At 34.5% G+C, this 27,748-nt stretch overlaps 4 protein-coding genes across 5 annotated transcripts; 2 read left to right on the top strand and 2 right to left on the bottom strand.

Moving 5' to 3' along the window:
* The first annotated feature begins 316 nt into the window (after nucleotides 1–316).
* LOC128188015 (uncharacterized) lies at nucleotides 317–2,733 on the top strand. The gene is made up of 5 exons (XM_052858776.1): nucleotides 317–420; nucleotides 1,542–1,638; nucleotides 1,834–2,092; nucleotides 2,200–2,269; nucleotides 2,365–2,733. Exons 1-5 carry the CDS (start codon nucleotides 317–319, stop codon nucleotides 2,495–2,497), a joined length of 663 nt encoding a protein of 220 aa, XP_052714736.1. The 3' UTR covers nucleotides 2,498–2,733.
* Nucleotides 2,734–2,915: 182 nt separating this feature from the next.
* LOC128188014 (uncharacterized) lies at nucleotides 2,916–5,143 on the bottom strand. 2 transcript variants are annotated; one of them, XM_052858775.1, is made up of 2 exons: nucleotides 4,914–5,041; nucleotides 2,916–4,788 (listed from the first exon to the last, which is right to left on the bottom strand). In XM_052858775.1, the coding sequence occupies exon 2, from the start codon at nucleotides 4,785–4,787 to the stop codon at nucleotides 4,398–4,400; it is 390 nt and encodes a 129-aa protein (XP_052714735.1). In that variant the 5' UTR covers nucleotide 4,788; nucleotides 4,914–5,041; the 3' UTR covers nucleotides 2,916–4,397. The 2 variants fall into 2 exon arrangements, with proteins under 2 accessions (XP_052714735.1, XP_052714734.1); XM_052858774.1 differs by having other exon boundaries at nucleotides 2,916–5,143.
* A 526-nt stretch (nucleotides 5,144–5,669) lies between these two features.
* LOC128188007 (uncharacterized) lies at nucleotides 5,670–10,352 on the top strand. Its single transcript, XM_052858764.1, has 4 exons — nucleotides 5,670–5,891; nucleotides 7,101–7,410; nucleotides 7,663–7,864; nucleotides 7,968–10,352. Exons 1-4 carry the CDS (start codon nucleotides 5,820–5,822, stop codon nucleotides 10,096–10,098), a joined length of 2,715 nt encoding a protein of 904 aa, XP_052714724.1. The 5' UTR covers nucleotides 5,670–5,819; the 3' UTR covers nucleotides 10,099–10,352.
* A 654-nt stretch (nucleotides 10,353–11,006) lies between these two features.
* LOC128188016 (ras-related protein Rab-22A-like) lies at nucleotides 11,007–15,630 on the bottom strand. Its single transcript, XM_052858777.1, has 7 exons — nucleotides 15,448–15,630; nucleotides 14,922–15,001; nucleotides 13,768–13,849; nucleotides 12,993–13,064; nucleotides 12,714–12,837; nucleotides 12,325–12,417; nucleotides 11,007–12,181 (listed from the first exon to the last, which is right to left on the bottom strand). The coding sequence occupies exons 1-7, from the start codon at nucleotides 15,481–15,483 to the stop codon at nucleotides 12,060–12,062; spliced, it is 609 nt and encodes a 202-aa protein (XP_052714737.1). The 5' UTR covers nucleotides 15,484–15,630; the 3' UTR covers nucleotides 11,007–12,059.
* Nucleotides 15,631–27,748: the final 12,118 nt, after the last annotated feature.

Below are 27,748 nucleotides of genomic sequence, written 5' to 3'. Positions count from 1 at the left end.
ACGCCCATGGTTCATGCTCGGATCTAGACTCCCCCGGAAAAAATCTTGGTCCGCGCATGTTAGTTTTTTTTTATTCAGATGCCTAAAGATGGAATTCATTGTGTGAAAAAAAAATATTCAAATCAGACAGAGAAAACTCGTCAATGTGAGTCAATATTTAGTTCCTATCATGCTTACATATATTGTAACGACAAATTTCGAAGAGTTCCGAGTGTAAATGACGCAACAAATATAAATGCGTCAAAACAATTGTGACGTCATTGCATTGTCTCCATCACTGCAGTATTGAGCTGTCAGTGATTTTTTTGTAATCATCATGGCTCTCTTTGTTTTCAACTGGACAAAGAGAGGATACATCATGGCTGTATTGTGTCTAGTCCTACTGGTGCTCGCAGCCCAACATCGAGAATACTTCCTCTGGTGAGTCTCAGTGTATTCCAAACCAGATCCAGAGCTGTGCATCACCGCCTTACTTTTAAAGTTTGACCAACTTTTACTATATATTTCTAATATAATATGTTTTACGGTGCTACCGTTCTGGCGAGCGCAGCAAGAATTACACACACTGTACCTTGCATCATTGTCAACTTATAGATTTATTTAGGTATCAAAGAACGTCAAAGATTTTTTGAGAGGGTATTGCTCTACAATAAGTATGCCAAATGTATTAATTTTAATGGTTATGATATATACAGCGCAACCCCCTACCCAGAGAGAGAGAGAGAGAGAGAGAGAGAGAGAGAGAGAGAGAGAGAGAGAGAGAGAGAGATCAAGCCCGGTACCTGTTTGTAGGTGTGTAATTTCCCACTTTTATTTAATGGTATGACTATATGCAATATCTACATAATTTTTTTACCTGTTTATTTTTTCATTTTATTCCTTTTTATTTAGTTCAAAATGTCCTATTGTTTATTTCCTCCCTACTCATATACTTACCTGCCTACTGCACGGTACATGCATGCACAATTACTTTAAAAATGGATCGATATATGACAGTAAAGTATGACCTTTGCTAGTATATATATATATATAAAATCTCTATATTAAAAAAAGATTAAAAACAAATCATATGTCAATGAGGCAGGTATCGCAGACTATACTGAAATAGCCAGTACACTCATTACAGATGTTTGATCCACCTCTAAATTTTTCCCGGGAAAAAAAGCGCGAGTGCACTGTGACGTCATCCATGACTTTGTTCGTCTTTGTTTACGTTTCTCGACTCGATACGAAGGTATGGAAGCATGTAACAAATCTTTTGAGTCTCCCCAAAGCATATGCGGTACTCAAAACGTGTCTTCAAACTTTAAGTCACCGTAAATTACGAGTTAAAAGTCGGCCATTTTTGGCATAGCACCACGGGTGTAAACATTAGAGAGCATTATGGGACGTAGACAAAAAATTTTGTTTGATGAACTGTAGGTTTAGCTCGTTCTTTTTCCCGCGCACACTGGTTCTTAGAGCTCGCTTCGCTAGCCGGCGCTGCGCGCCGGCGAGCTGCGCTCGCTATAAAAATAATTTTATATCTTGCATTCATAAAGCGAAGAAAAACATCTGAGCTCTTTTGAAAAGTTTTGCGTTTGGCTGGGTGTGATGGAAAAGCCCAAACCCTGCCCGGGGATAGAGGATATGTACTCCGTGAGTTTAGATGTTAATCGCAGCATAAACCAAGGATTTAAATTAACATGTATATGTACATATACTTTATCAACATATGTACTGATTTCAAATGCAAGTTAACGTGTCGTTTTATGTTGAAAATAAAAAATGTCATGATTTTCTTCAATCATTTATGACAGAAGTATTATGTGTGATATGATCCCTTTTTGACAGATGGCTATGGAGATGGGACAAGCTTCTGTGGCTGTGGTAGCCAGTAGTTTTATTCCCTCAGTCTTGAAGTGGACTTGCTCGCTATTGGGAAGTGGGGTCAGACTCATCAAAAGAATTCCCAAAGCAATCAAAGAAAGTATCCAATTAATCAAAGGAATCCCGCAATTCTTCAAAGGAAGTTTGTCGTCTGCGAAAGGAATCCCACAAAGCATGAAAGGCATTCCGAAATCTGTTAAGAAAAGTGCCTGGATCATAAAAGGTATTATATTTACATATATGTACTCAGTATTAGAATTATATAATATTGTACATGTAGGTGTATGTAAATAAATGTTCTAAAAAATTTAACTTTGTTTCTTTTTTAAGATCGCATGCGATTCGGAAGACGTTCTCTGGGTGCATCCAAGAAGGACCCACCAAAATACAAATATTTCTTGTAAGTATTATACAGAACTGAAAAGCATCTTATTGTCATCAAATCATGCCCGATCAATTTGCATCGTTAATTTGTTCGTTCATTTTCTTCTGTAGCTTTCGCAATGCTTACAATCAGCGAAAAGTCGCTATGTTCGTAAGAGAGGGGGAGAAATACAAGGAAATATTTGTTCAGAATCCTCGAACGAAGAAAATGGAATGTATCCTCTCCTACCCCAAGGAGGCATGAAGTTCTGTTTGAAACAGATTCTATAGTCAGAGATCTTGGGGATTTGAAGATCAGCGAAATCTTGAATGAAGCTGGAACTCGTATCTTTTGGAAGATTTCTATCAGAATCCATGTGTGGATTTAATTTAATTTATTCATTTTAACAAATCGATCTTATTTGAGCTCGTTTTGTCTTCTGTCCACAATCATTGTAATGTGTCTCAAAAATTCATCATATATTGTAGTGAATTTTTTTAAACTCATCATCACGTATATCTATTCATGATACTATTGATAATAAAATTGTCATATAAACCTTTTATTTTGCTGTCTTTTTTAAAAGACCTAATTGGGCTTATTTACAGGTAGTATCAATATATTAATGATGTGATTTCAAATTGAATATACAATTGATCTGAGTTATTTATATTTCTTATGTTCTTATTCGTTAACACTCAAACGAACATAAATAATTTATAAAATAAATAACAACACGTATATAGATGCAGAAGCGCTCTCAGAAGTGCAGTTTAATTATTACATGTATACAATCACATAATTCAATTTTCTTGTGTTCTTTTTCTCTACAAAAACAAAACAACACATATTAGCAAAATATTTATGCATATATTTTTCATAAAACCAAACATTTATGACTATCTTTGAGGGCGGGTGGGTGGGGAAACGTCTGCTTGCACTGAGAGAGAGCCTTCGAATGACTTAAAACTCAATTCTTTACCAAATCGTGCGTACCTTACGAGAATACCTGTAGAACAGGTTTTCTATAAATATAATAACCAATCAAATTGGTTAGTCTTCATAACAAACACCAGTTAAACACGTGTTCGATCGAAACACGTGTTGTAATACCTTCAATAAATACATTTATGTTCTTATTCGTTAACACTCAAACGAACATAAATAATTTATAAAATAAATAACAACACGTATATAGATGCAGAAGCGCTCTCAGAAGTGCAGTTCGACGATAAAGAAAGAAAAGACATTTGAATTATAACCCAAGTTGTTTGGTAACAGACAGTTTAACTTGTAAGTTTTCGTGCACATAACCATCTTTGGCATTTTCAGATTTCCAACGCCCGTGTTTTTTAAAAAGACGATCGCTGACACCTGCTGCGGCTGCAGCAGTTGCCCCACCCGACCTCAAACTATGAACACCATATTTCTTTGAATCTAAGCCTAGACTGTCCAATGTAGACAACACTAATTCTCGTACTCTTGTATATGACAAAGGTTGTTTATTATTTCTAAGCTTGTATGAGTTATTTTTCTTGCAAAATGTAACTTGCCTAAAAATAAAGTCTTCCGACCTTTCATCAATGTCTGATAAAAGTAAATATCGGAGAAGCATAGATACAGGACAAGTAGAAGAATTCGTTTTAGATATACATAGAGAAGAACCTTGTTTGTAAACGTCTGTTTTGCTTTTTGTAATAAACAATGTTAGATGAGAGTCACTAAAAACTAATTGTGACCTTCTTATGTTTACAATTTCTGAAAAACGCAAAAAACCTGCATATCCTAAAAGAAAAATACAACAGGTTCGAAGGTCATATAGTGTTGCATCACTCTTCCCAAACTTTTCAACAACAGCAGACAATATATCTGATGAAATCGGTTCTTTCTTAACGACAGGGTGACTATGTTCTCTGATACAACCTTCTTTCACAAACTTAACAAAGGTGGAATCACAAGGATTAGGGAATCCAGCCATGTCATGAGCCCATGTGATTGCATGAGTAGCTTCTTCTATCTATATTTCTTTACTGTATTTTCGGCTTTTGATTTTAGGCAGTAATTCGGTAAGGACTCCGCAAGCTTCAAAAGAGATGAATCCTGAGCGCTGTCAAATAAAGACGTCCACCTGCCGACCGAAAATAATTCTGCAAAATCATCAAGATCACTTGGGATTTGAACTTGTGGAGATGTTGAGGGGACATCTGGTCTTCCAATGCCCAGTCTGGAAGCACCTGTAGCAGACGTCGCTGGGCTGTGGGGTACGTCTACTACCTGATCGAAAGGGCTGGTTGAACGAGTTCGAGGCACCAGCATTGGTCTGCAGAGTGTTGGTATGTTGTAGAGCAAGGGCAGACAACTGAGCAGCAGAACCGGCAGCAGCAGAGGGTACGGGTTTGAAGTACGGTTGGAAGCGTGACTTTTTCTGTTTACTGTTCCTGAGAGCTCTGTTCTCGGCACTCCTGATCTTTTTCTCGTCGTCCGAGTCGTCAGCGATATCATTGCATTGGTATTCCTGAACCGTTTTCCACCCTGCAGGTGACCCGTCTGCCATCCTAATATACTTTTGTCTAGTTTTAAGTTTATCATTAATTCTTTTGACAACATTTTCATTGTATTTAGACAAATCTTTGAGTTTTTCAAGTTCATCTAATATTTCTTCATTGAACAAATATTGTACCTTATTCCCTTCGTACTTCAGTTTTCCAGCTATATTTTCTTTGAATTTCTTAGAAAGTTGCTGTGCTGAAGATTTGTTATCTTCTTGTAACTTCTCCGTTAATTGTTGAAATTGTGTAGAAATGGCCGTAGAAAGCAGCTTAACTGCGTCGGTCAAAGCGAATGCGTTAGCCGTATTCTGTTCTGGAGGCCTATGAGCAGTATCTTCTTCCATTAATATATCTTCCTCGTGGTCTGTATTAGCCATAGGTAATGCTAAGAAACGTCTGCTTGCACTGAGAGAGAGCCTTCGAATGACTTAAAACTCAATTCTTTACCAAATCGTGCGTACCTTACGAGAATACCTGTAGAACAGGTTTTCTATAAATATAATAACCAATCAAATTGGTTAGTCTTCATAACAAACACCAGTTAAACACGTGTTCGATCGAAACACGTGTTGTAATACCTTCAATAAATACATATAGTTACATTTATATATTTACATGTATCCGAAAATGATCTTATCATAACAATGATTCGATAATAATGAATAAAAGATAAAAATGTCGATATCCTATATCAAGTTCGGGAAGTGCTAGTACAAACATACTGTATACATTGAAATGTGACGTAATTGATTAAGATATCAAAATATTTAGAAATTCATATTAAAACCCGAATGTTACTCATTCACTCTAAATCAAGTTCAAAGTATAAAGACTTAAGACTCCATCCACCAATAGCCCGCGATTCGTTCTCTCTGGTTTACCACACATCTATTGATAACGCGGGGAGTACGGCCAGCGGGGATATCGCTTGAAGGTAATTCTACTGATGCATATTAATGCAGTGGAGATAGTAGAAATGTCCTCATGGACTATTATTATCAAACAAGTCGTTGACTAGTCCAGACGAGGGATATTGAATGGAGGGTGTACAAAAATGTGGATATCTGGAGGTTAAAGAACCGTCTTGTATCAAAGGCAGAAAACTAAAGGTATTGAATTTTATGATTTTTATTGTATGTATTTTTAAAAAAAAGAATAATCATATATACAAGTTGATGAATTCAAAATGACCACCTACCTTAGTATCGTATCATAGTTTTTGCATGTCTTGTTTACATGATCAGATGTTAGGCGACGGCACTCCAGACTGGTTTTTTTTCTTCTACAAACAAGTTCGGACGGAAGAAAGTAATTACAATTGATTACATTTAACTTTCTATTGTTTACGTATAAAACTCTTTGTAATTCATATGTATACATGTACAACGATTAAATAAATGTTACGTCAGTCGTGTATAAATGGACCAAAATTTCCCTTTCAGAATAAAAGAAACATATCAAACAAATAAAAAAAGTACAATTTCACAGAACTCGCGATTAATATTTTGTGTTGCTTATACATATGTATAACGAGAAAAAAAAATAGTTTTGTTCTACTATTTATAGATAGAATTTTAAGAGAACAATATCCTTTTTTTTCCTCATATCTTAAAAAAATCATAATTTATGTATATAAAATGCGAATAAAGTCATATAGAGTTTTATAATCTTAGTTTGATATGATCGACTAATAAAGCCTTTTTAAAAGTACTTAATGAACAGATTGTAGACTAATTATGCAGCCGATATACTGTGTCCCTGCCCTTTCATTCATTATCACAGCTCTGTTTATATTATTATTTATCTAGCTAATTTACATAATATCACAGCTGATAACGCTTGATTGAAGCCCTCAGATTGTGTATCTAGCTGGAGTCGGGTCATTGCTGGTCCAGGGTTACTGGAGCAAGTTAAGCGACGGCAAAGTGCAGAAGAAAATATCACGTCCTTGGTGGTTGATATAAATAAATATTTTGAGTTCATTATTTATATTTAACAATAAATCGTGGCTAAAAAAAAATATCAAGGGGACATAGAACTTACATTTACGATATATCGAAAAAAATGCCAGCTAAAAAAATACACATCTTAAACTTGCTGTTTGCTTTATCTCATATACAGTTTATACATTGTACTTCTGTGAAAATAGAAAATCTGTGACAAGAAAAATACTTTTCAGATTTATTGTAATTACCAGTATACCTATGTTGTGTTATATATGTGTATTTGACCTTTATGTCCACGTTAATAAGCATTACATATCGCATAGAAAGGAAGTCATTTGAATCTCATTTTTTAACTGATGACTTTTATATTAGACGTGGAGACGGCGATGGGCTGTGCTGCAAGAGATGAGTAATTTAGCTTCCGGGACCCTGGCGGCAAAACTAGAGTTTTTCCTGAACGAGACATCATCAAAGATTAACCCGCCACCTACCGACAAACAGACATACCTGCTGGAGAATGTCACTGCAGTTGAACCCTGTCACTCCAAAACACACAAACTGGCCTTCCAGATTGTACAGACCACGCCCACTCTGGTTCTGTGCACGGAATCACAAGAAGAGACGGATCTCTGGGTCTCCGCTTTCAAACAAATATTTTTACCTAACCAAAACACAGAGAAAGGTAGTTTATCATTCATTAATAGAATAATACAATGTGGTGCAGTCTTATCACAATTAATTATAGAAGAAGTTATTAAATCTCGTAATATTGTGACTGAAGTCAGTTCTATCATATAGAGTATTCTTATTCGAACACTTCTTCAGAGTTTGAAATTCGGTGTTTATCGCAGAGGCCCCTTTGAGTTTTACTTCCTCTAAGAATACGTCAATAGAGTCTTCCAATACACATAAACATTGTACTTTCTTATTGTAGATGGTTTCAAAGTAACTGTCGTGACAAATGATGAGGCAAAAAGATGTAATATATCTGGAGAATATCGAATGGTCATCACACCGGAAGTAATCGCCATAAAGGGCACTAGTGGTCAACTTGGAATGGAATGGAGACTTGATTGTTTGAAAAGATTTTACATGGATAAAAACCGGAAGAACATCTTGTTTATAGAAAGTGGAGCGTAAGTAATGATAGACTCGTGACATACTGGAATTTGATTAAGCCAAAGTATTTTCACGTTTTAAGTACTTCAACTTTCTTAATGTGTAAATTGAAATTTACAGGAAAGCAAGTTGTGGAGAAGCTAATTTTGAGTTCCAAACCGCATTGGTCCAATCCATATTACAAGCAATTAAAACCAATATCAACAAAGCAATAGAGCTAAGAAGGAGGAGTTCCAGTGTGAGTCAGGACACGCGAGATAGGACTATGTCAATGGAGAAAGGATTTCACAATCTGTTGACAAACTCGGATCAGAGAAGTAGGACTTCTTCCATGAACAGCAATGTATCGGCGACACAGTCCACGACCAGTTCTCCAACGCTGTCCATTAAGCGTGTCTTGGAAAAAACCGCTATTTTGGAAGAGAATGAGAACTCCGAGCGACTTCGCTGCAATTCACTAAATATGGCAAGCAATGGTTCTAGTTTAGAGGGATCCAAGGAAAGTCTGAATACACACACTAGGAGTCTTTCATTAGATATCAAAAGGTCGCATCAATATGATACTTTGACTTTAAAAGAGAAGAAGAACGTTGAAGTAAAACCCCAAATTGTTGCTACAGTTTCTGTCACAACAGAGGGTAGTCCAACCCCAGTGGAGATTATGTTGGATAGTCATGGTTATAGCCACATCCCCGCTGATGTTAGACACAAACAATCCTTAGAAAACAACCAAGAAGAAGTGATAAATGAGACTAAGTTGCACTTTGAAAAAGATTCACAACCAACCCCAAGCACAAACTTAAATAGTGAATGTTTGTCCACACTCGAAACAATCGAAACTGTTGTAAAGAGTGATTTACATCTCCCTGTTGAAACCGAGGAGGAGAAACGCTCCCTTTCTGTCGGATCCCACGATTCCGGAGTGTCTTGTCCATCCAGTTACCAACCGTCTACGACTGATGAGACGACCCATCGAAGTAAAGAATCTTTTGATAGTGCTATTTCATATTCAGAAATAAGTGTATCCATTCCAGAAGCAATCGTGGTGTCTGAAAGTATGAATTCTGGGTTCGTGAGATCTTTTTCACATCCACATAGTATGTATCTGAATGAACCGAAGCACGAACGTTCGCATTCTGAACCAACGAAAACGGTAACGAACGAGACCTCGGAATACGCAAACGTCGAAAGTGAATACGAGGATCTTGACAAATATAGGAAAGACTTGAAAAAGTTCCTGGGCATGAGTGACAAACACCCGGATGAGGTTCCTCCAAGTCTTCCCGAAAGGCCATCTAGTTTACCCCCGTCTCGAAGGGTGATAAAAGACACAAAAAAGAAAAGGGTTTCGTTCACTGCCTTTGGACACAATCGATCTTCATCCAGCTCTGACTCGGAGGATGCAGAGCACGAGGTCACGGCTTTGGCATCCTGGCCTATAAAGCAAAATACTGGAAATAATTCTCTGTATTCTAAAGTCAAAAGAAATACAAATGCTGTTGCCGAAACCAAATCGGATTATGACCAAAATTTGTACGAGACCATTCCAGCTGCGGCTGCAGAAGAACGCAAAGAATCTCCAATCTCCTCCATCAAAACATGGCCCTTGCAACGCACTGCACATGCCCATTGTAACCGTTTCTATGAATCCAACGACACAGTGACGAAACAGCTTATGTCACCAAATACCGACACACCCACCAGTGCTGTGTCATCAAAAGAGGGACAAGGAGCTTCTGAAGATTTTCTAACCGGAGATATACCATTCGAAGCTTCAAAAACACTTCCAGTTTTGAGTCCATCGAAACAAGCACCCGTGGTAGACTTGCTGAGTGGGGACATTCAGGATCAGTCCAATAAGTTACCGGTTCTAGACGTTTTATTACCGTTCAGTATGGACGATATAAAACAGTGGAAGACAGAAACAGAGATAAAACTTAGAGAAAAAGAGAATGTACAACAAAACCCATTCCCCAATATAGCACGATACAGTGGAGCTATGGAAAGTTTCGCAGAAAATTCAGAAATCTCTTCAGATGAACCTAAACCTCTGCCCGGTTTTAGTGATCAGCTAGCCTCAGGGAATATAGAAAACGATGAGTCTAGTGTGAAAACGGAGACAGACTTGATTAATTTTGATGAAATAGAATCATTTTCAAATCCTACGGCTAATGCAGAAGACCTTTACATTCCTATGGAACAGAGAGAACCGGAGTATGTCCAGCCCTCCGAACTACTCGATAATAAATAAGGCAGAAAACAGTTGCTGGAATTAGGTATTTTCTGATTGTTTGCAAGTACTAAGGAACCTCCTTTCCCATTCATTTGATCGTCTCCAGCTGCATAGTGACGTTTGACTTCTGATAAGATTTAATTTATAAGCACAAGAAGATCGTACATTTTGTTTGTGAATTGTAAAAACATTAGTTTATTAAACATGCGCAGCGCTGAACAGTTGTATTCTGAATACTGTAGTATTCGTATTTGAAAATAAAAATGTGTCGACAAATTTGTTTGATTTTTAGTTTGAATGGCTTTATCCATGAATTAAAATGAACTTCAAAACGCACTCTACAAGTACTGGACGGTTGATATTTTAATAGCGACAATTAAGATTTTTTTTCCAATCTGGATGTGCTATACTCACAACTAGGAACCGTCCGATTATTTCCGAAGTTTTTTTCACTACTCTTGTTGGTCAAAGCTCTTTCATATTGTGCTTTGCGTAAAGGTAACGGGTGGGAAATTACTTGGATCAAATTTTCTAGCAGAAAGGTCCAAGTTGATTATAATCTCTGTGAAAATGCTCTACATATATCCCCCCCCCCCCAATCTGGCTCATATCTCACTTAAAAGTTGCACAATCACCTTAACTTGACACGATTGCAGGTCAGGGTCCAAGGTAATTATTTCTAATACCTTAGTCCAGAGGCCCTATATGCTCTTCTCTACCATTGACTACATATGTCTCATTCCTTGCCAAATAATCATAGGGACTTATCCTTGAACTAAAAGTTTACCTCAATTTTCATACAGTGTTTTTAACTTTTATTAAATAAAATCCATATACTAAGCCATTGTTCCATAAATTCTGTCCTTAGTTCACCATTTGAATCTATATTCAAACTGAGACCTAAATTAAAGCAACAATTTATATAAGATATTTTCACATGTGTTTATTCTCAATTGTTTGTTATAAAACCGTAAAAGAATACAGATATAAAAATCACTCTATTTTCTGTTCATGGAATGTCTTGATTATCAAAAAATAAATACATGTGAGACTTAATGTCACATATAATAAATCATATTAGTTTGTTACATATTCTAAGGTTTTCTACATAATACCAAAGAGTATAGAAAAATAAAAACTTGTTTAAAACCAGTAAAATTTGATGTTCCAGGTAGAAAACTTAAAACTTTAATATGGAAGTTGTAAATACTGATATGTTCTAACTAAAATCATCTTTTTAAAATATACCGGTAAGCAATAATCATTAAAAATACATATTGGTTTATGAGTGATATAGTAGAACTATAACACATTAAAAGTATGCTTTTACTGTATACAAGTATGTACAAAACTTAGGCTAAAATTATTTTATGAAAAACATTTTGTGAGTACATGTGAAGCTTACTGTAACCCACCTTTTACTCACTATGAGAAAATATTTTGAATACCATGCACTCTGTTTATGAATTAATTTGTTTCAGATATTTAACATTAAAATTTACATTATAATATAGAAATTTCCACACATAAATTGTGAAATAAAGTTGTTGTAAATGAAACAGGGTGTACAGTATTTCTAAATAAACTAATAATGGCTGTTTCTTTATGCCCAGATAATTAATTGATAAAAGCAATTAATGCACAAGTGTAACAGCATTAGTAACTAATCTAATAAAAGCACTACAGAATGTTTTCTTGCCATGTAGAAAGATCAGAATAAACGTCCAACAGCTGTTCTGATACATTTACATCTACAATTTAAGTGTTTGAGTATGCACCCTGAATGTTCCAGTCATAGATTTATAAACTGTAAACACGGTTGAACAAAGCACCTTGATTGTCACGTGTCAACAGTTTCGTAAAAATGATCATTTAAAACAAAAGCATATCACATCTCTAAAATAAACACAGCAAAATTTGTGTTTCAGAGAAAACAGAGTATAAGTTTATCAAGAATTCTCTAGCTATCACGCTTTTGGTCATCTTGACTTCTTTGATCCACAACAAGAGGACTTTGGCTGGGCACTTTCGTCCTGGCGGCGTAATTGTACAGTGCTCCCAGGACGGAAAGACACTGGGTCCTCAGGGGGAAGCCCCTCAGCTGTAAACCAAAGACAAGAAAGATCCAATCTACAGCACTGTTAATGTTACACAATTTACCTGAACAGCAATAACATTTACTGAAAGTGACACATGGTTTTATACGCTTGCTTTCATTCTATTGAGAAATGAAGACAGATTTACCTATTGCAGTAAACAGGTGTGGCACATTGACTGCTGAGAGAGCACTTGTCTCAATGAACAAAGCCCCAATGGACTGGGCATACTCCTCGGCATCTGAAGCATCAAAATTTACTATTTAGATGTGTACGCAATTGCATCCTCTTTCAAAAAAGAGGTCAAACTTGTTGAAGTTTAAGTAAAATTAAAACTACATGTACATTACTTTTACAATGTACCTGGTAAATGTGGTAGAGTCAGGTCTATGGCATACCTACTAGCTTTTATTTTTCCTAACATCAAACCATTATCCCCTATTGTTAAATGTTGTTTCAGTTACTAATTTTTGCGTAAAATACATATATTAAACTGGAATATCGAACCAAGATTGGAGTTTTTCTTTATGTTCTTACCTCGTGCCCTGACCTCACGAAGGTCATTAAGGTCACTCTTGTTTCCTGCGATAGCTATCACCATGTCTGCTGTGCAGTTTCGTTTCAACTCTCTGACCCAGTCCTTTACTGTTCTATAAGTGGCCTGAAATTATCAAACTAAAATGCATTTACCAAAATCATATTGCTGGTAATTTTTTAAAAAAAATCTCAGCTATGAATATGCATAAAGCATATAAGAATTATAACTTAGGTTTTGGGACAATTTAATTTACTTTACCAGTACAATCTCACACTTACCTCCCTTGTGATGTCGTACACAATAATGGCCGCTGATGCCCCTCTGTAGTACATAGGTGCCAGAGATCTATACTGTAAATGAAATAAAATATTGAGGGTAACATTTTTTAAGAATAAAAACTTACTAATTTTACAAACAATATTTCTGCATATATAACAGTTGTAGAATGTTGTGCTTCTGAATAAGTGATTCATAATAATAGCAAAGCCATCATTCATAATACATGAACCCTACATGTGCAAGTTTTTCCTATCTGTATATGTATACTGCATTCAGTTATATACTAGTAACATGGATTCAAACTGTTTAAGAAGGGTAACAATGTGATGATACAATGTCATGACTGTTAGAAAGGATATCTTTATTTAGATTTTTTCTAAAGGGGTACAATAATCAATGAAACTATTGAATAAAACTGTAGATTCTTTAAAAATTATAGAAAATTAGCCCAAATGGAGAGACGATTGTACATGAATACAAGAAAAAATATAGATAATTTTTTCCCTTCAAATACACTGTAAAAGTGGTTATTTATGGGTAGGGGAAATTTACACTCGTTACATAAAACCTAACATAAAAACGTAAAATATACCTGCGCATATGATAAAAAAAATAAAAACTAAAATGTGGCAAATCATGCATCTGCATATTTAATATCCACACGTATTGTTTGACTATAGAAAACGTGTACCGACACCATCAGCATGAATAACCACTTTTACAGTAGTCCATGCGGGCATTTTGCTGACTTTCAGCAGTGTATGTGATTCCTACCTTTTCCTGACCCGCTGTGTCCCAGATCTGAAACTGATAGGACACATCCCCAACTTCTAATCTCTTTGTCATGAAAGAGGCACTGCAATCAAATGTTTATTAATAAAAACATACCGGTAATAATGAATAAGGTTTTATACAATATATAAGAGGAAAAGTTTTGAAATTAATGAAATAACCATGAAACAGGATTTTATTTCCTGTTGTTTTATCTACAGTATTGAAAGAATAAATCACCTATAAAACAGATACTATATCTTTTAATTATGACAATGGAGCTGTATACAGTTCTTCTCTTGTTAATGGGGCATGGTCATGATTTTGGTCAAATTTATTTTACTGTTTTTATTATTTACAATGCTTTAGGAATGCATTTCTAATGATCAAATAAAACATGAGAGTCAGTCATAGAGTTATAAGCAAGATACAGGACTCACAAGTCCTTGTCATGTAAACAAGGCCCGTGCCCTGTTTTTGTTTACATAGGTTTAATTAAACCAGTTAAACCTTTTTCAAGCTGATTTCTCTAGATCTTCTTATTCATTTTAAGCATAAATAAACAGTTTCCAACATTTAACACATTTATTTTACGCCTAAAACTGAAATTTTCACTTCAACATTCAAATTGTAAACAAACACTTTGTTTACATCGCAAAGAATTGCAAGCTCTGTAACTCGCTTATAACTCAACGAATCACGCTATAATTTTTGTTGCCTAATAAAAATGCCTTATGAAAGCATTGTAAACATTAAAATCGTAAAAATAATTTTTGACCAAAATCGTGACCATGCCCCTTTACTAAGAATTTTCAAAAATATACTATCTGTTTTATAATTAATGCTAATTCACACCCATTACAAATTTTATAGACCAATATCTAAAAATCTTTTGTAGTGGCCTGCATGTGCATACATACTAGTCACGCAATACTGTAAATGTAGTATATGTATATGTATATGTATGATATTTGGCGGAAAGTTAGTTTTAGAACAAGCTGGCGTTTATTTGAATTAGCGTATTCATGAACGTGACTATTCTTATACATATAGCGGTATGCATGTGCTTGATTTAGCAGAAGCCAATCTGTCGAAAATGCTAAATAGCATACACAACCAAATGTAACAAGTTTACATTATTTGTAATGGTCACCCACCCTATGGTGCTTTCTAATGCTCCTTTGAATGAGTCGCTGACAAATCTCAGGACGATGCTGGACTTCCCCACTCCAGATTCCTGTACACACAGAAAAAAACAGTCAACCTCAATACATCAATATATACTGGGCTCATAAATATAATATATAAGCATCATATGCCATGCAATTTAAAATAGACCCATGTCTACTGAAATATAGTCCAACAGCATAACAATTTCTATTCTTGTTGTAATCAGATGGTCAGATGATATCGCATTAACTTTAGATACCTCAGTGACTACCTTATTATAGGAGATGCATTAATAAATCATAACTACTTGAAAAATTCGTTCCTCTTTCGGATTTCGCACTTATCATGCTTATACTGTACATTTCAAGTCTTTTTCATTACAGTAAAACATTAAGTTACCCTACTTAACTATCTTGACGTATTATCGTTAAAAATGTATAGATAGACACTAAACAAGTCTACTTTCTCTTTGCGGTTGTTATGACTGACATAACCGTCCTAAATAAATCTTACCCCCAGTAAACACACTTTAACTTCACGAACTGCCATAGCTGTTTTCTGACATGCTCAGTTTTTGTGAATTATCCACATTATATGTGGGATATAATTTAAATACAATAAACACAACTGAGTTTAGTAACACTAGATGTCTTCCAATTCCACCATTTGTGTATCAGAACATAAGGTAGTCACATGATCAATCTGTGTTAAGAGATTTAAGAGTTATCGTTCTTAGGAAACTCAAATTTACGTTGGACATACCGTCCGCAGACATATATATATATATATATATATATATATATATATATATATATATATATATATATATATATATATAAACCGACAATTTAGATATTTACATTGAAAAATGAAAATCCAATTGGAAATTGAAATTTTTTTCCAATAGGACATTTAGTAAATCCTAAAGGATTTTGAAGTTTTATTTCCTATAGGACAAAAGTGTAGCATTTATATTAGAATAAGGTGTAATTTTCTAAAACATTAATTAGGGCATTTAATTTTCCGATTTTAAAATTCCGTGAGACATTTAGTAAAATCCTAGTGGAATTCTCCGTTAGGATTTTTTCATTCATTCAGTAGGGAAAAAATGTTCTGTCATAGGAATAATCATATTCCTATGGGATTTAAATTTCAAAGGTAAATCTATCATCTGTTAGATGACATACACTCAAAACAATAGTGGTTATAGGTTGTACTTTATACATTATAGGTGATGGTTTATTATATAGGTATATGGTTGCGCTGGAAACAGTTATAAATGACAAATCCGAACGAAATCAATTAACCTGTCTAATAAAGTCTGATTATTTACTAAAGATATGATGTTAGATCATTTAACCCCATTTGATTAATAAATTATGTTGATTATGATATAAAATGACATTACTTTTCTCTTTCTTAGGTTTATTAATTCTGTTTAGAATAAACTATTTCTAAAAGTTCATTTTTCGTGAAGTATATTGCGATCGATCGATATTGTTAAAGCAAAATTGAAAACAATGGACAACATGGACTAAACATATGTTTTTTAGCTCTTCTATGTTACAGTGTATCAAAGGACTTTTCATACTCGAAAGGTATACATTACAATGCTGTATTGGTTATGATCAAACATTTCAAAATACTTAACTATGGTGTTCCGATGGGGCCACTCCGACCTTCGCACTTGCTATTGTTTAGGTCGAAGATGCGAGAGTGCGAAGTTGCGAAGGCGAAAGTGCGAGAGTGAAACGGCGAAGGAGCGAAAGTGCGAAGATGCGACGGCGAAGGAGCGACACTACTAGTACTATCGCTCCTTCGCCTTCGCAACTTCGCACTCTCGCCTTCGCACCTTCGCATTTTCGCCTTTGCCTTTTTTGATATCATTCAGAAAGTCTCGGTCGATTACATAAAATTCAATGCAGGCACCGTACTCGCCAAGGTTTTCCGATTAATCCATGATATTTTTGGTACACATGCGCTTGGCCATTGTGCTTACTATTAATGTTTATAAATATGTTAATGTGTTTGCCTAATCATTATATACTCCATATAAAATGTAATGTCCACCATAATGAATACATATGCACTTCCAGACTCCTGTCACTTACCAGCTGTCTGTTTACCATGGATCAAACACAGTAATATTCTAATTTCGTTATGCGACACTCCTTGCTCATGTATGGATCAAGAGAGGGAGAGGGGGTCCGCCCCCCAGAAAATTTAAAATTAATAACTTCACACATGCAGTATAGGGGGAGAGAGGGTCCGGATCCCATCCCCCAGAAAATTTAATTTTATTCATTGTATATAATAAAATCTCCAAAATATTTCTCGGACCCCCCCCCCCAACAAATATCATTATCCATCGACCCCCCCCCCCCCCCCCCCCCTAGGAAAAGTTAGTTATGGATCTGTGCAGGCTGTTGAAAATAAATTCTAAAAAGTTCATCGTCTGCCTCAGATGTCCTTTTATATACAGCTAAAAGTGTCTTTAAACGATAGAGAGCTCCACAATTATAAAAAGGCGAAGGCGAGAGCGCGCAGATGCGAAGGCGAGAGTGCAAAGTTGCGATGGCGAAGGAGCGATGGTAGTATCGCTTCTTCGCCTTCGCGACTTCGCACTTTCACCTTCGCATCTTCGCACTTTCGCTCCTTCGCCGTCGCACCATCGCACTCTCGCCTTCGCATCTTCGCACTCTCGCACCTCGACCTAAAGGTGAAAGTGCGAAGGTCGAAGTGGCCCCATCGGAACACCATAACACCATTCTATTACATATGTAAATACATGTACATGTATATAACTTTTTTTTTGCAAATTACCCTGTAGAACTCAATCACTGCGTTACAACTTTATCATATCCTAAATTATATGTATTAATTCCGACTCGGAAAAACAATTCATATATACATTGTAACTAAAACATTGGTCACGTTATTCTATTTTCGGATCATCAACATCCATGAAAACGACTCAGAGGCGACAAAGTATACGGAAATCTTTTGAACTAGCGAAAAAAAAACAGAACAAAAAAATTACAAATTACAAGTACCAAAAATGAAAAGTCCATACTGCATAGAAAGTTTTTTTGCGCTCATGCGCAGTGGAGTTAAAACGTAATTCCTCTTTGAAATAAACCAAAAATACATGTACATGTATAAATATAATGTTATGAGGTAAATTTCTGTGGCATTTGGTGTTTATTGGAGTCCACTCTCGGTGAAAAGTTTAATTTTTATATACAATGTATATAACACGTACGTTCACTCAATTCCATTTACTTTTCCACACCCAGTTACGACATATGATTATTCCTTTGAATAATAAAATAAGAGATTAAAAAAATATGATTATGTAAAAAAAAAAAAAAGTCCGTCATACTTGTTATAGCGATCACCACATAAGCAATTGATATTCAATTTTGTTTTAGCAATGCTGCTAATTTATATCTCTTATAAATCACCTAAAAAGCATTAAACACGAATGAACAAGACTTTCAGAACCTATATTTATTTCATACAAAAAATATCCCCCATAAAGAATCATAAAGACGATACATGCTTTTTTAAAAATGCACCGATCTTGAAACTGCCTTTTAAAAGTCTAAAGAGAATCTAAACGATAATTTCCTATCTTTCATTCGATATTTCAGAATTCGCACTGAAACAAAAATGGACGCGTTAAACTTGTTCTTAAGAAAAGAAAGATTCTCTTATTACATTTTCTTATTATTATCAATGTTCTAGATTTGGTGGCGATATCCAGCATTTATAGCCAATTTCTTAAAGATATGGACATTAGCACAAGAAAATCAAAAACAATAGCAGAGCACTTATCAAACAAGATCTCGCCAAGATCTCGCCAGCTTTCTAGAACAGATGGATTGAACTCGCTACACTGGCTTCTTATCGCTCAATTTTATTATAATACAAAAACAAGCAATTTTATACACATTAAAGCTAGCTCATATTAACCAAGGCACTATGATAAATGTTGAATAATAAACCTTTGTTTGCGCTGTTAAGTAGAATGCTAATTTAATAAATACGCGCCTGTTTACAGGAAAATTTCGTCAAAGTCGCAATAGCTGGTTTCTGCGGTGTGCTGAAATGCTATCCTAATTCGCCAAATTGCCAAATTTGTAAGCTCATCTTGATATCGTCGTCCATATTATAACAGTCGACTAATTTCTGGATTTCAAGCATGAGGGGATATCGAAGAACTGAGACAAATACTAACAGTTGGATACGGTGACCGGACGCGGAGCGTTACTTTACAGTCACTGACACCAAAGAAAACAGGATCGTGTTCTTTCAATTTTCCTTCTATAATCTTCGGTAAAATAATATTGAACTCGTGATGCCGTTATTAATTAATGCGTTTATGAAGAAACAGTGAACCATTAAAGGAAAAAAAAAACTGAAAAAAGAACCGTTAACTTTCCACTTTGTCGAAATGATTTTATCCAAAATTGAACAGTGATGAAATATATATAGGGATTTCAATCAGCGTAATTAAAAATCTATTGATTTAAACAAAATTAAATTCGAAACATAAACATATTTTATAAAAGCATATAAGTTAAAACGTTTAAGTTTATTTAATACAAGCATCGTAAAGTGCTGCATACTGAAATAATTAAAAGCAATTCACTTAGAAAGTCAATCGAATTCGCGAGGTGTGGCTCAATCAAACTCATAAAGCTATATAGTAAAACATTCCGTTTTCTTTGCCAAACCAATATGATCTGTATTTGAAATAATATATATTCTTATCTTTAGAGGGCGGGTATTCTATTGGTTTGGCTGAACAGATCAATATTTCAAAAGATATGAATGCAATGATCAAATGAAACAGTCCATTTTTCACCTTGATACCTTTCCTTAGAAAGTGACTTGCTACCATTTGATTTTCTTGCATAAACCCAGTAATTATTACGTTTAATTGAATAACACCGTTATCATTGATGTATTGTCTGTAGAGGAATAGGCCCATTAGTTGCACTTGCACATGTATACCATTCTATATAAAACTTTGATTGAAATTTTATTGGTTTTCAAAAGTCGCAAATTGTTGTCTACTGAAATATATACATGTATACTGTATTTGCACAATTTTAAAACAGTTCAATATTATATATACATCTGGTTTCCTCTGCTCGAGCACTGCTTGCAAATTGCAACAACATACTTTTACTGTATAGTTGAACGAGAAAATGTTTTTTCTTTTGAATCGTAAAGTTAACTGAATATTGAAAATGTAAAAGAACTCTGGTCAACCAAGGAAACTAACTAAATCTATACCATGTTCCATAATAGTGATTTATTATATCGTCCTTTACAAAACGTTGTCATGCCCAAATTTTGATTCTCAATAATCTAAATATTTGTGAAGGATAATATGATGGTACATTTTAATGTGATGATGCTTTTTTTTAAGGTGGTCACTCGGAACTCCTCCTATTTTTTGAAGACTGAGTTTAAATGCTATTATCTCTGAATTTCGAAAGTAAAACAAAAAAAAATGTAAAATCCATTCAATACACCATTGCTAGTTCCTCTTTTTTCTAGTATGATATGTATATAAGGTAACGAGATGATCTGTGGACGACTTTACCTCAACCGAACGTATTAATTGACAACTATTTTTTATTATTATTACTATCTTCAAATAATAAAGCACCATCTTCATTTAACAGAGCAGCATCTTCACATGAAATAACCACAGCTTAATGTAAAAAAAAAAAAAAAAAACCCACATTCTCATGCTATGGTGTTCCATACATATACATGTACGTCTTATTTTATTATAAACGCTGATCAATATTAGGAACAAAAATTGGTTTTATATGCAAAGCATTTTATGAATACATATCAATATTCACTTATTCAAATAATTCAACTTACTTTAAGTACATAATCTGAGTAAAAACGGATTTTTTAAAAAGTATAAGATATTCAGATAATGTATTTGCTTTTGAGTATACAGTCACACACTCATATGACTTTAGCCCAGCACTTGAGGGCATCTGACGACGAGGGATGGATCTTTATCGTGCCAGCACTTATTTTGACACACGTTGTTTGTATATCATCGAAAAAAAAAACCCAGGATGGAGATCATGTAGTTGTATATGTACTTTATTTTGTGGTTTGGGCCTTCCTTTTGTGGTTTTTATCTTCCTGCTATTCTTTATTTAGCAAAAAGATTATTAAAAACGCGACTTCATTAATTGTCATTTACAAGTTTATCAGGAATCTAAATTTTTACACGGTACTTTTCAGCTTCCGAATGTTGTACATGTCTCTAAGATTAAACCTAGAGTACTACTCTTATATTTTTCGGGCTAAAGAACTTTTAACATGTATGAAAATACGTAATCTGTTTGTATTCATGTAATAAAATGTTTTCGTCTTTCATTTAAAAACAAAGCAAGGAGTAAGAATTATTTGAAGTTTTATTACACACTTCATTGAAGGCTGTCAAATAAGTATTTTGATATAACATAAAAAAACATACGTTTAATTGTTAATCTTTTCCTATCTTAGTATCAACAAATTTCTGTGATGAATTTGGATAGTTTTACAAACGTTCAATAGGTTCTTAGATTTATGCTAACACACTGCATGTTTCTTGAGCGCTAGCATTCACATCTAAAAAAGTTACGAAACCCGTTTTATGTGATAAATTTCATCTATGAATGTGTCAGGTGTGTTTAATGGTTTTCTTTTCAGGAACTCTGTTTTTGTTTGAAAAAACAACATTTTTTTAATCACATTTCAGTCCCTGGATATGTGATATGTGATGCAATAAATTCGCCGACTCATAATCACATTTTAACTTGACCCTATGTTTCTTCGCGCATCTGGTTTTTGCCTGGTTCGGTGTCAAATTTTCGTGAGATATTCTAGATTCGTAATGAAGCAGTTCAACCCAAGCGTGGAAACGCTATCTCTTAATATTTTTATCCGACTATTTTAAAACAAAAAGCAATAATGTTCAAATGTGGATGTTATCTCGCGTAATCTCGCAGAATTGCGAGTGTTGCGAAGATGGCGCTTTTTGGCACGGGTGTGAGAGTGCAGCGGAAATGACGCGTAACTAAGGCTTGATTAGAAGAGAGCTAATGATCAATTAGCTGCCAACTGGCTGCAAGTGTGCTGTAAATTACAGACTAACACCTGCAACGTTGGACCACCGATCAAGAGTGGTCCTTTTTTGGGATACTTCAGGATGTTTTAGACGTCGGAATGTCTTTTACATCAGAGAATTCTTTCTGATGTACACAGAATCACTTGTAAATGAGAGGCATATGAATATACACAAATTACCTTCGTCCGTTTGCACTATCTTATTTTTTTCTTTCTTTTTCTCTCAAAACTAATCACTGCCAATAAGTAATCATTGTTCAATACCTTGATGAAGAGACAAGAAATCATTCATGTGGCAATGAACTGACGCCCGGAAAAATATGAACGGACGTCCGTAGACTTCAAGAAAAGGGGTTTGATTCTTGTATGCACAAAAGTTGACACTCAAACACCATAACCTTACATTTCAGGAAGTTAAGCGTAGATTTCTCTACAATGTTCTGCATTTATTTGTTTGAGAGCAATATGTACAAAACGGACTTCTTGTAGGTCTACCCATCTGTGACATTTCAGAAGCAGTTCGACCATTCTTTCCGTTAAACAACAATTGTTTTACTCCGCTGCCATCCTAAGTTATTCAGATTTGTGATACAACCTTCTTGCAGTTTTTCAAAATATGAAAATAAAATGTTATAGAAGAAACATAGGTACTAAGTAATTACAATCGCTGCTGGTAAATATCTTGCAATAGAGGCTAAGATACAACTCTCACTGGAAGAACAAAAATCAGAAAAAAGTTAGCGGCTACCTTTTTGAGACCAATATTATCGTACTTTACTGGAAATCTATCGTAATTTGTCTGTCTTTGACAATCTTGGCTTATCATGGACACCATCTTGTCGATTTTTCGCAGCTAAAGTGGCTGTGGAACGACAAGGGAGGCTTTAGTGACCATTCCCAGTAAGGATAAGCATCTGACAAATTACAACATGGCCGCGTCGATTCGCTCCCTGATAGCCAGGGATGAGGTTCTATCCTTTGGAGACCCTGTGATGGGCACTTGCTGTTTTCACACCAAGATCTTAATTTCGATAAAGATACCATATTTAATCCTATATCGCCACGATGATGTTTGTTATCAAATAATAACCACGTACGTTTTAAGGATAATTGCCGAGCAGGTCCGAACGGAATCCCTCGCTCGTGATCTGTCGAGGATAATTTGTAATTGGGTTGGTCTGTCTAAACAGCAGTGGTCCAAAGGAGACGAAAATATTCCAAACGATAAGATCACCCAATTCACATTTTTGATATAGTATTGATTGTGAGGTCGACCAAAAAAAAGACTGCCATGGAAATGGCCAAAAACTACATGTTAAACTTCATTGGATTAACACGTCACCACTTCTAACAATTTCAAGAAGCACTTAAAAGCAAGCCATTGATAAACTATACAACACCTTTTGAGACAATGTGTTATTCTATGAACTCGAAAGTACATGAAGAAATAAGAATTATATTTCATCATTAAAAATATTTCCTCGCTATACAATATCTGGTGTTTCATTTTCGATTGAGTATGTTATTTTAGGAACGAGATAATTGTTGACAAAACGAACGTTTGTCGACTGGACACCTTGCACCTCTAGCCGTGTTTCTGGATGTCAGGTTTCAGGTAGGATGAATCAGAGGGCCCGGGGACAGGGGAGGTTACACGCCATGGCGATCATGATAGTGTTGATGCGCCAGAGATCCATGACAACGCAATGAGCACACGTTTATGTGTGGAAACTGAACACCATAGCGAGAACTTGACGAGATCTCGCACGATATAATGTAAAAACCATGATATATCATAGGCACCGGCGTGTATTGTATTCGTAGACCATTGAAGAGCAAGAGGATATATGATAGCTGACGACGTACGAAAGGTATCCCATGATTCAACACGGTAGGCAGATGGTGGTGATGATAGTTATCATATTTATCACAATCTTGAATCAAAAAATAATTGTTGACAATGATATTAGTGTAAAATAATGAATTTCAGCACGATATCTGATATGAAACCTGCTTTTAGCACGACAAAGTGCAATGGATGCAGTTGATAATGCATATATATTTCCAACTGATTAGATGCTTTATCTAATCTGTGTTTGTTGTGTATTGAATCCTCTTTGAACATTGCATTCCATTTTAAGATGGTTAAAATGCACTTTGTTGTTTCGTGAGAATTGCAAATCCTATCGCTAAACATTTGAGAAAAAATGTACCATAACGCGGTCATTTGATGGTTTGGTTTGAGCACACGTTATTTTATTTGATAATACATGTACATGTATTGTATTGCTAAAAGGATTGGAGAAGTTCAGGAAGCCATTTCTGGTAATATACAGTAACCTGATGCCGATATAGTACAAAAAAGCTATGTTCAATACCACCACCTATTATGGATACTGTGTTACACCTAAGTACATTTAATTAAGGGGACTGTATGGTTGTGGTCATATTTGGACTACATTGATCTCTTAGAAAAGGAGAGCAATGTAGTTAAATATAAAGAAAAATGTTAAAATTTTGAAGATAAAATATATGGATTTTTTCTTTAAAAAAAGAAAGAAAAAAAGGAACAACAACCACCATACTAGTAAGTTAAATCAAAGGGACAAGCAGATACAGATTATACTATCATGATAAGAAAGAATAGACAAAAAAAAACACCCAACGATCCAATTAGTCCATCCCAATGGAAATTAAGGCTTTACGTTTAATCTAATACATCAAACTCACAGACTTTGGAATGTTTGTGTTAAGTTTTTTCAGTTTTGAAAATTACTTTAAAGCACCAATTTACGATAGAAATTAAAGGAATGATAACTTTATTTACATCTGCAATAAGGCTGACACCTAGTTTGATAAAGACACATTCGTCGAATAAAGTTAATTAGCATTCCGCATTTACTTTCCTTAGACAGAAAAAAAATAAATTAATTATTATCAAATAGTAATTGTGTATATATGTTTTCTGTTCAAACTTCATTATAAAAGAATATTTAATTGTACATGGTCTAAAAATTCCATAAAGGTCAGACGCGACTTATCTGCCATTATCTTTTTAAAAAAATCTATATCCGCAATATGAAGATTTCCACTGCGTAAATCTGCATCATTTCATTTTTTACTTTTCTTTTTGAGTTTATAGCTTTAATGAAAAAAATATATAATACCATGGCTCTATTTATGCGCATTCAGTTGCATTTTCTCTTATAATAAGAAAAGTCCATAATAGTCAGACGCGACAAAAATAGCCTAATAATGTACCCTGCATGTTATATAAACATTTTTAAATGCATATAACAAATAAGGAAGACATATTTAGGAAAAATGTATCTAAACTTGAGAGATGTCTCGTGCTTCTTAACTGTACCCTGAAATTTAATAAAATCGCACATCGTTTGGTGTTTAAATTTTTTTTGACTTTTTTCTATGAGAAACTATTTTTGTCTGGTATAATATCATGATAAAGAGCGAAAAAGAATCAAAGTGAAGCCAACTTTCAACATAATTTTTTTAAATGATATGATAGCATGTTTAACCACCGGATCAGAGAGGCAGATGACAAATCGTCCGTTGATTAGCCGATATTTCTGTGGATAAGTAGGCATCAAGTTCTGTACCTTAACTCACTTCTAGATTAGTGGAGGCTCATTGATAACGCCGTATGTTTGATGTGACGTATTTCACGGACATGTGCTTCATTTTAGACCTAGATATATAAACAGATACAAAGAAAAAAAAAGAAATATATTTTTATTTATTAGAATAATTGATAAGAAACTAATCATTGTACAAACATTTTGTAAACAATAAAATATGAATGAAAAAAAAATCAGACGTGTTGTTCATTGCAGCATGGATACATGAATCGACTAATAAACGCATTAAAACGTTTTAATCATGCTCTAATGTTGATTTGAAAAATGTATAATGTTTCTCGGAAAAATAATTTTTGAGGTAAGAAAAAATCATATAGAATTTCACAAATATATCAGTTTTTTATGGATGCAAATATCATAATTTTTTTTGGTTATACATTTCTTAAAATATGCATAAACTAGAACTATTGTGACTATATGTTTAATCAAATAAAATATATATCAACTTTTTAATGAAAAATTATATGAAATCCCTTTTTTAATTCCTTGCCCTTTGTCCTTAAATCAAAAAGTTTTAAAATTTAGTTTACATAGCTAATTAAGCATTCATTATATTATACCAAGTACGCTGGTCACCTTCATTTTCAATATGATAGTTCCGATAATTCAAATGTACATGTATATGTACGGATAAATTAACCACCAATGTTAAATTGCTCACAAAGGTTGGGTCTTAAATATTCTTTAAAAAAAGGTGATAATGATAAAAATTAACCACTTAGTTAGAAGAACAATTATTGTTTATCGTTCAAAATGTTACATTTAAAGTTATTAGGATTGATACTTTTTTCAGGATAAACGCACAAGATATGGGATTCGTATTATAGACACTTCAACCTCCATTATACCGTGGTCATGATCAGTACATCAATAATTGCAAATTGATTTTCTTGTATGTTACACCAATCAGTAAATTTTTGTTATTCAAAACTGATTTTACATATACAGTGTAAGAACATTGAATGTCGTTAGAAAGAAGACAAAAACACACTTAATCCTTCAGCGTGCAAAATGCTAGTGTACTCAAAACAAAGTCGTTATCCCCCGAGATCCTCGTCATGTTTTTTTTTTCTGTCTTAACCAACCTCTCAAAGTTCAGACAATAACCTGATAAACTTGTTGATGCATCTGGCAAAACCAAGATGGTGTACTTTACAATAGCGTCTCTTCGTTCTGGGCTATTAAGAGCAATCTGTCTTGTTGACATCAAACGCTGCATCCTCTAGGGTACTGCATACCTTGCCGCGTTTCTGTCGCCAATTCCAGAGACTTTCTAAATTTAGCAGAACTTTTAGGACCCATGCTAATTAGATTTAATTTACTATCTTTAACGGTTCAGTTCTGTGACGGTACGAAACAAAACTATACAAACTATCCAAGGTGATTTTACGTCATATCATTTTAAAGCACGAATTTAATAGCCGGATTAATGTATGTCAGTGAACATTGTGTACATATTGTTAAATCATTTTCAATATGTTAATAAAAAACGATTTATGAGATATGTAAATACATTCTTTTTCAAAGATTCTTTAGTCAAAATGTCAGAATACGTTTTATTAATATCTTTATATACATGTAATCTTTATATCTTTACATGTAATACATTACATATTACTTCCGACACACTCACAACACAATATAAGAGGGAGTTTTCATGCAAAATACAGCTAAAAAGCGTTTGCATTGCCAAGTGTATTAAATATTATCAAGTATAATAAGAATTGAATAAGTACACGATTGAAATAATTAATGTTTGTTCTACTTGGCATGGGAACATTCGTGACATTCCTAATTCTTCTTTAGATGTCCCCTTGTTCTTAATCGATCAATCGATCTTAATTCATACTCTAAAGAAATTTAATATTTCAAGACAGAAACAAAAAACTCAACTCTGATATGGACTGAAAATCAGGATCTCGTCGTTGTAAATCTAACCGTTTTCCAAAAAACTTGAGACAAGCCTCGAAGATCAAGTTTTCGCGGACTTGGGGATAGGTTTCAGG

The sequence above is a fragment of the Crassostrea angulata genome, chromosome 6, assembly GCF_025612915.1.
Source record: "Crassostrea angulata isolate pt1a10 chromosome 6, ASM2561291v2, whole genome shotgun sequence".
Taxonomy (NCBI): domain Eukaryota; kingdom Metazoa; phylum Mollusca; class Bivalvia; order Ostreida; family Ostreidae; genus Magallana; species Magallana angulata.
This window is presented reverse-complemented; position numbering and strand designations above follow the sequence as displayed.

Bases quoted from the DNA above. Each gene is read 5' to 3' on its own strand.
- LOC128188015 (XM_052858776.1), top strand. From the start codon at position 317: ATGGCTCTCTTTGTTTTCAACTGGACAAAGAGAGGATACATCATGGCT. The intron at 421-1,541 runs GTGAGTCTCAGT...GCATTCATAAAG, and splicing joins CATCGAGAATACTTCCTCTG to CGAAGAAAAACATCTGAGCT. The intron at 2,093-2,199 runs GTATTATATTTA...TTCTTTTTTAAG, and splicing joins AAGTGCCTGGATCATAAAAG to ATCGCATGCGATTCGGAAGA.
- LOC128188014 (XM_052858774.1), bottom strand. From the start codon at position 5,126: ATGGAAGAAGATACTGCTCATAGGCCTCCAGAACAGAATACGGCTAAC.
- LOC128188007 (XM_052858764.1), top strand. From the start codon at position 5,820: ATGGAGGGTGTACAAAAATGTGGATATCTGGAGGTTAAAGAACCGTCT. The intron at 7,411-7,662 runs GTAGTTTATCAT...TTCTTATTGTAG, and splicing joins TAACCAAAACACAGAGAAAG to ATGGTTTCAAAGTAACTGTC. The intron at 7,865-7,967 runs GTAAGTAATGAT...TGAAATTTACAG, and splicing joins TTGTTTATAGAAAGTGGAGC to GAAAGCAAGTTGTGGAGAAG.
- LOC128188016 (XM_052858777.1), bottom strand. From the start codon at position 15,483: ATGGCAGTTCGTGAAGTTAAAGTGTGTTTACTGGGG. The intron at 15,002-15,447 runs GTAAGATTTATT...CTGTGTGTACAG, and splicing joins TTAAAGTGTGTTTACTGGGG to GAATCTGGAGTGGGGAAGTC. The intron at 12,418-12,713 runs GTAAGAACATAA...TTGATGCTTCAG, and splicing joins TCGTGAGGTCAGGGCACGAG to ATGCCGAGGAGTATGCCCAG.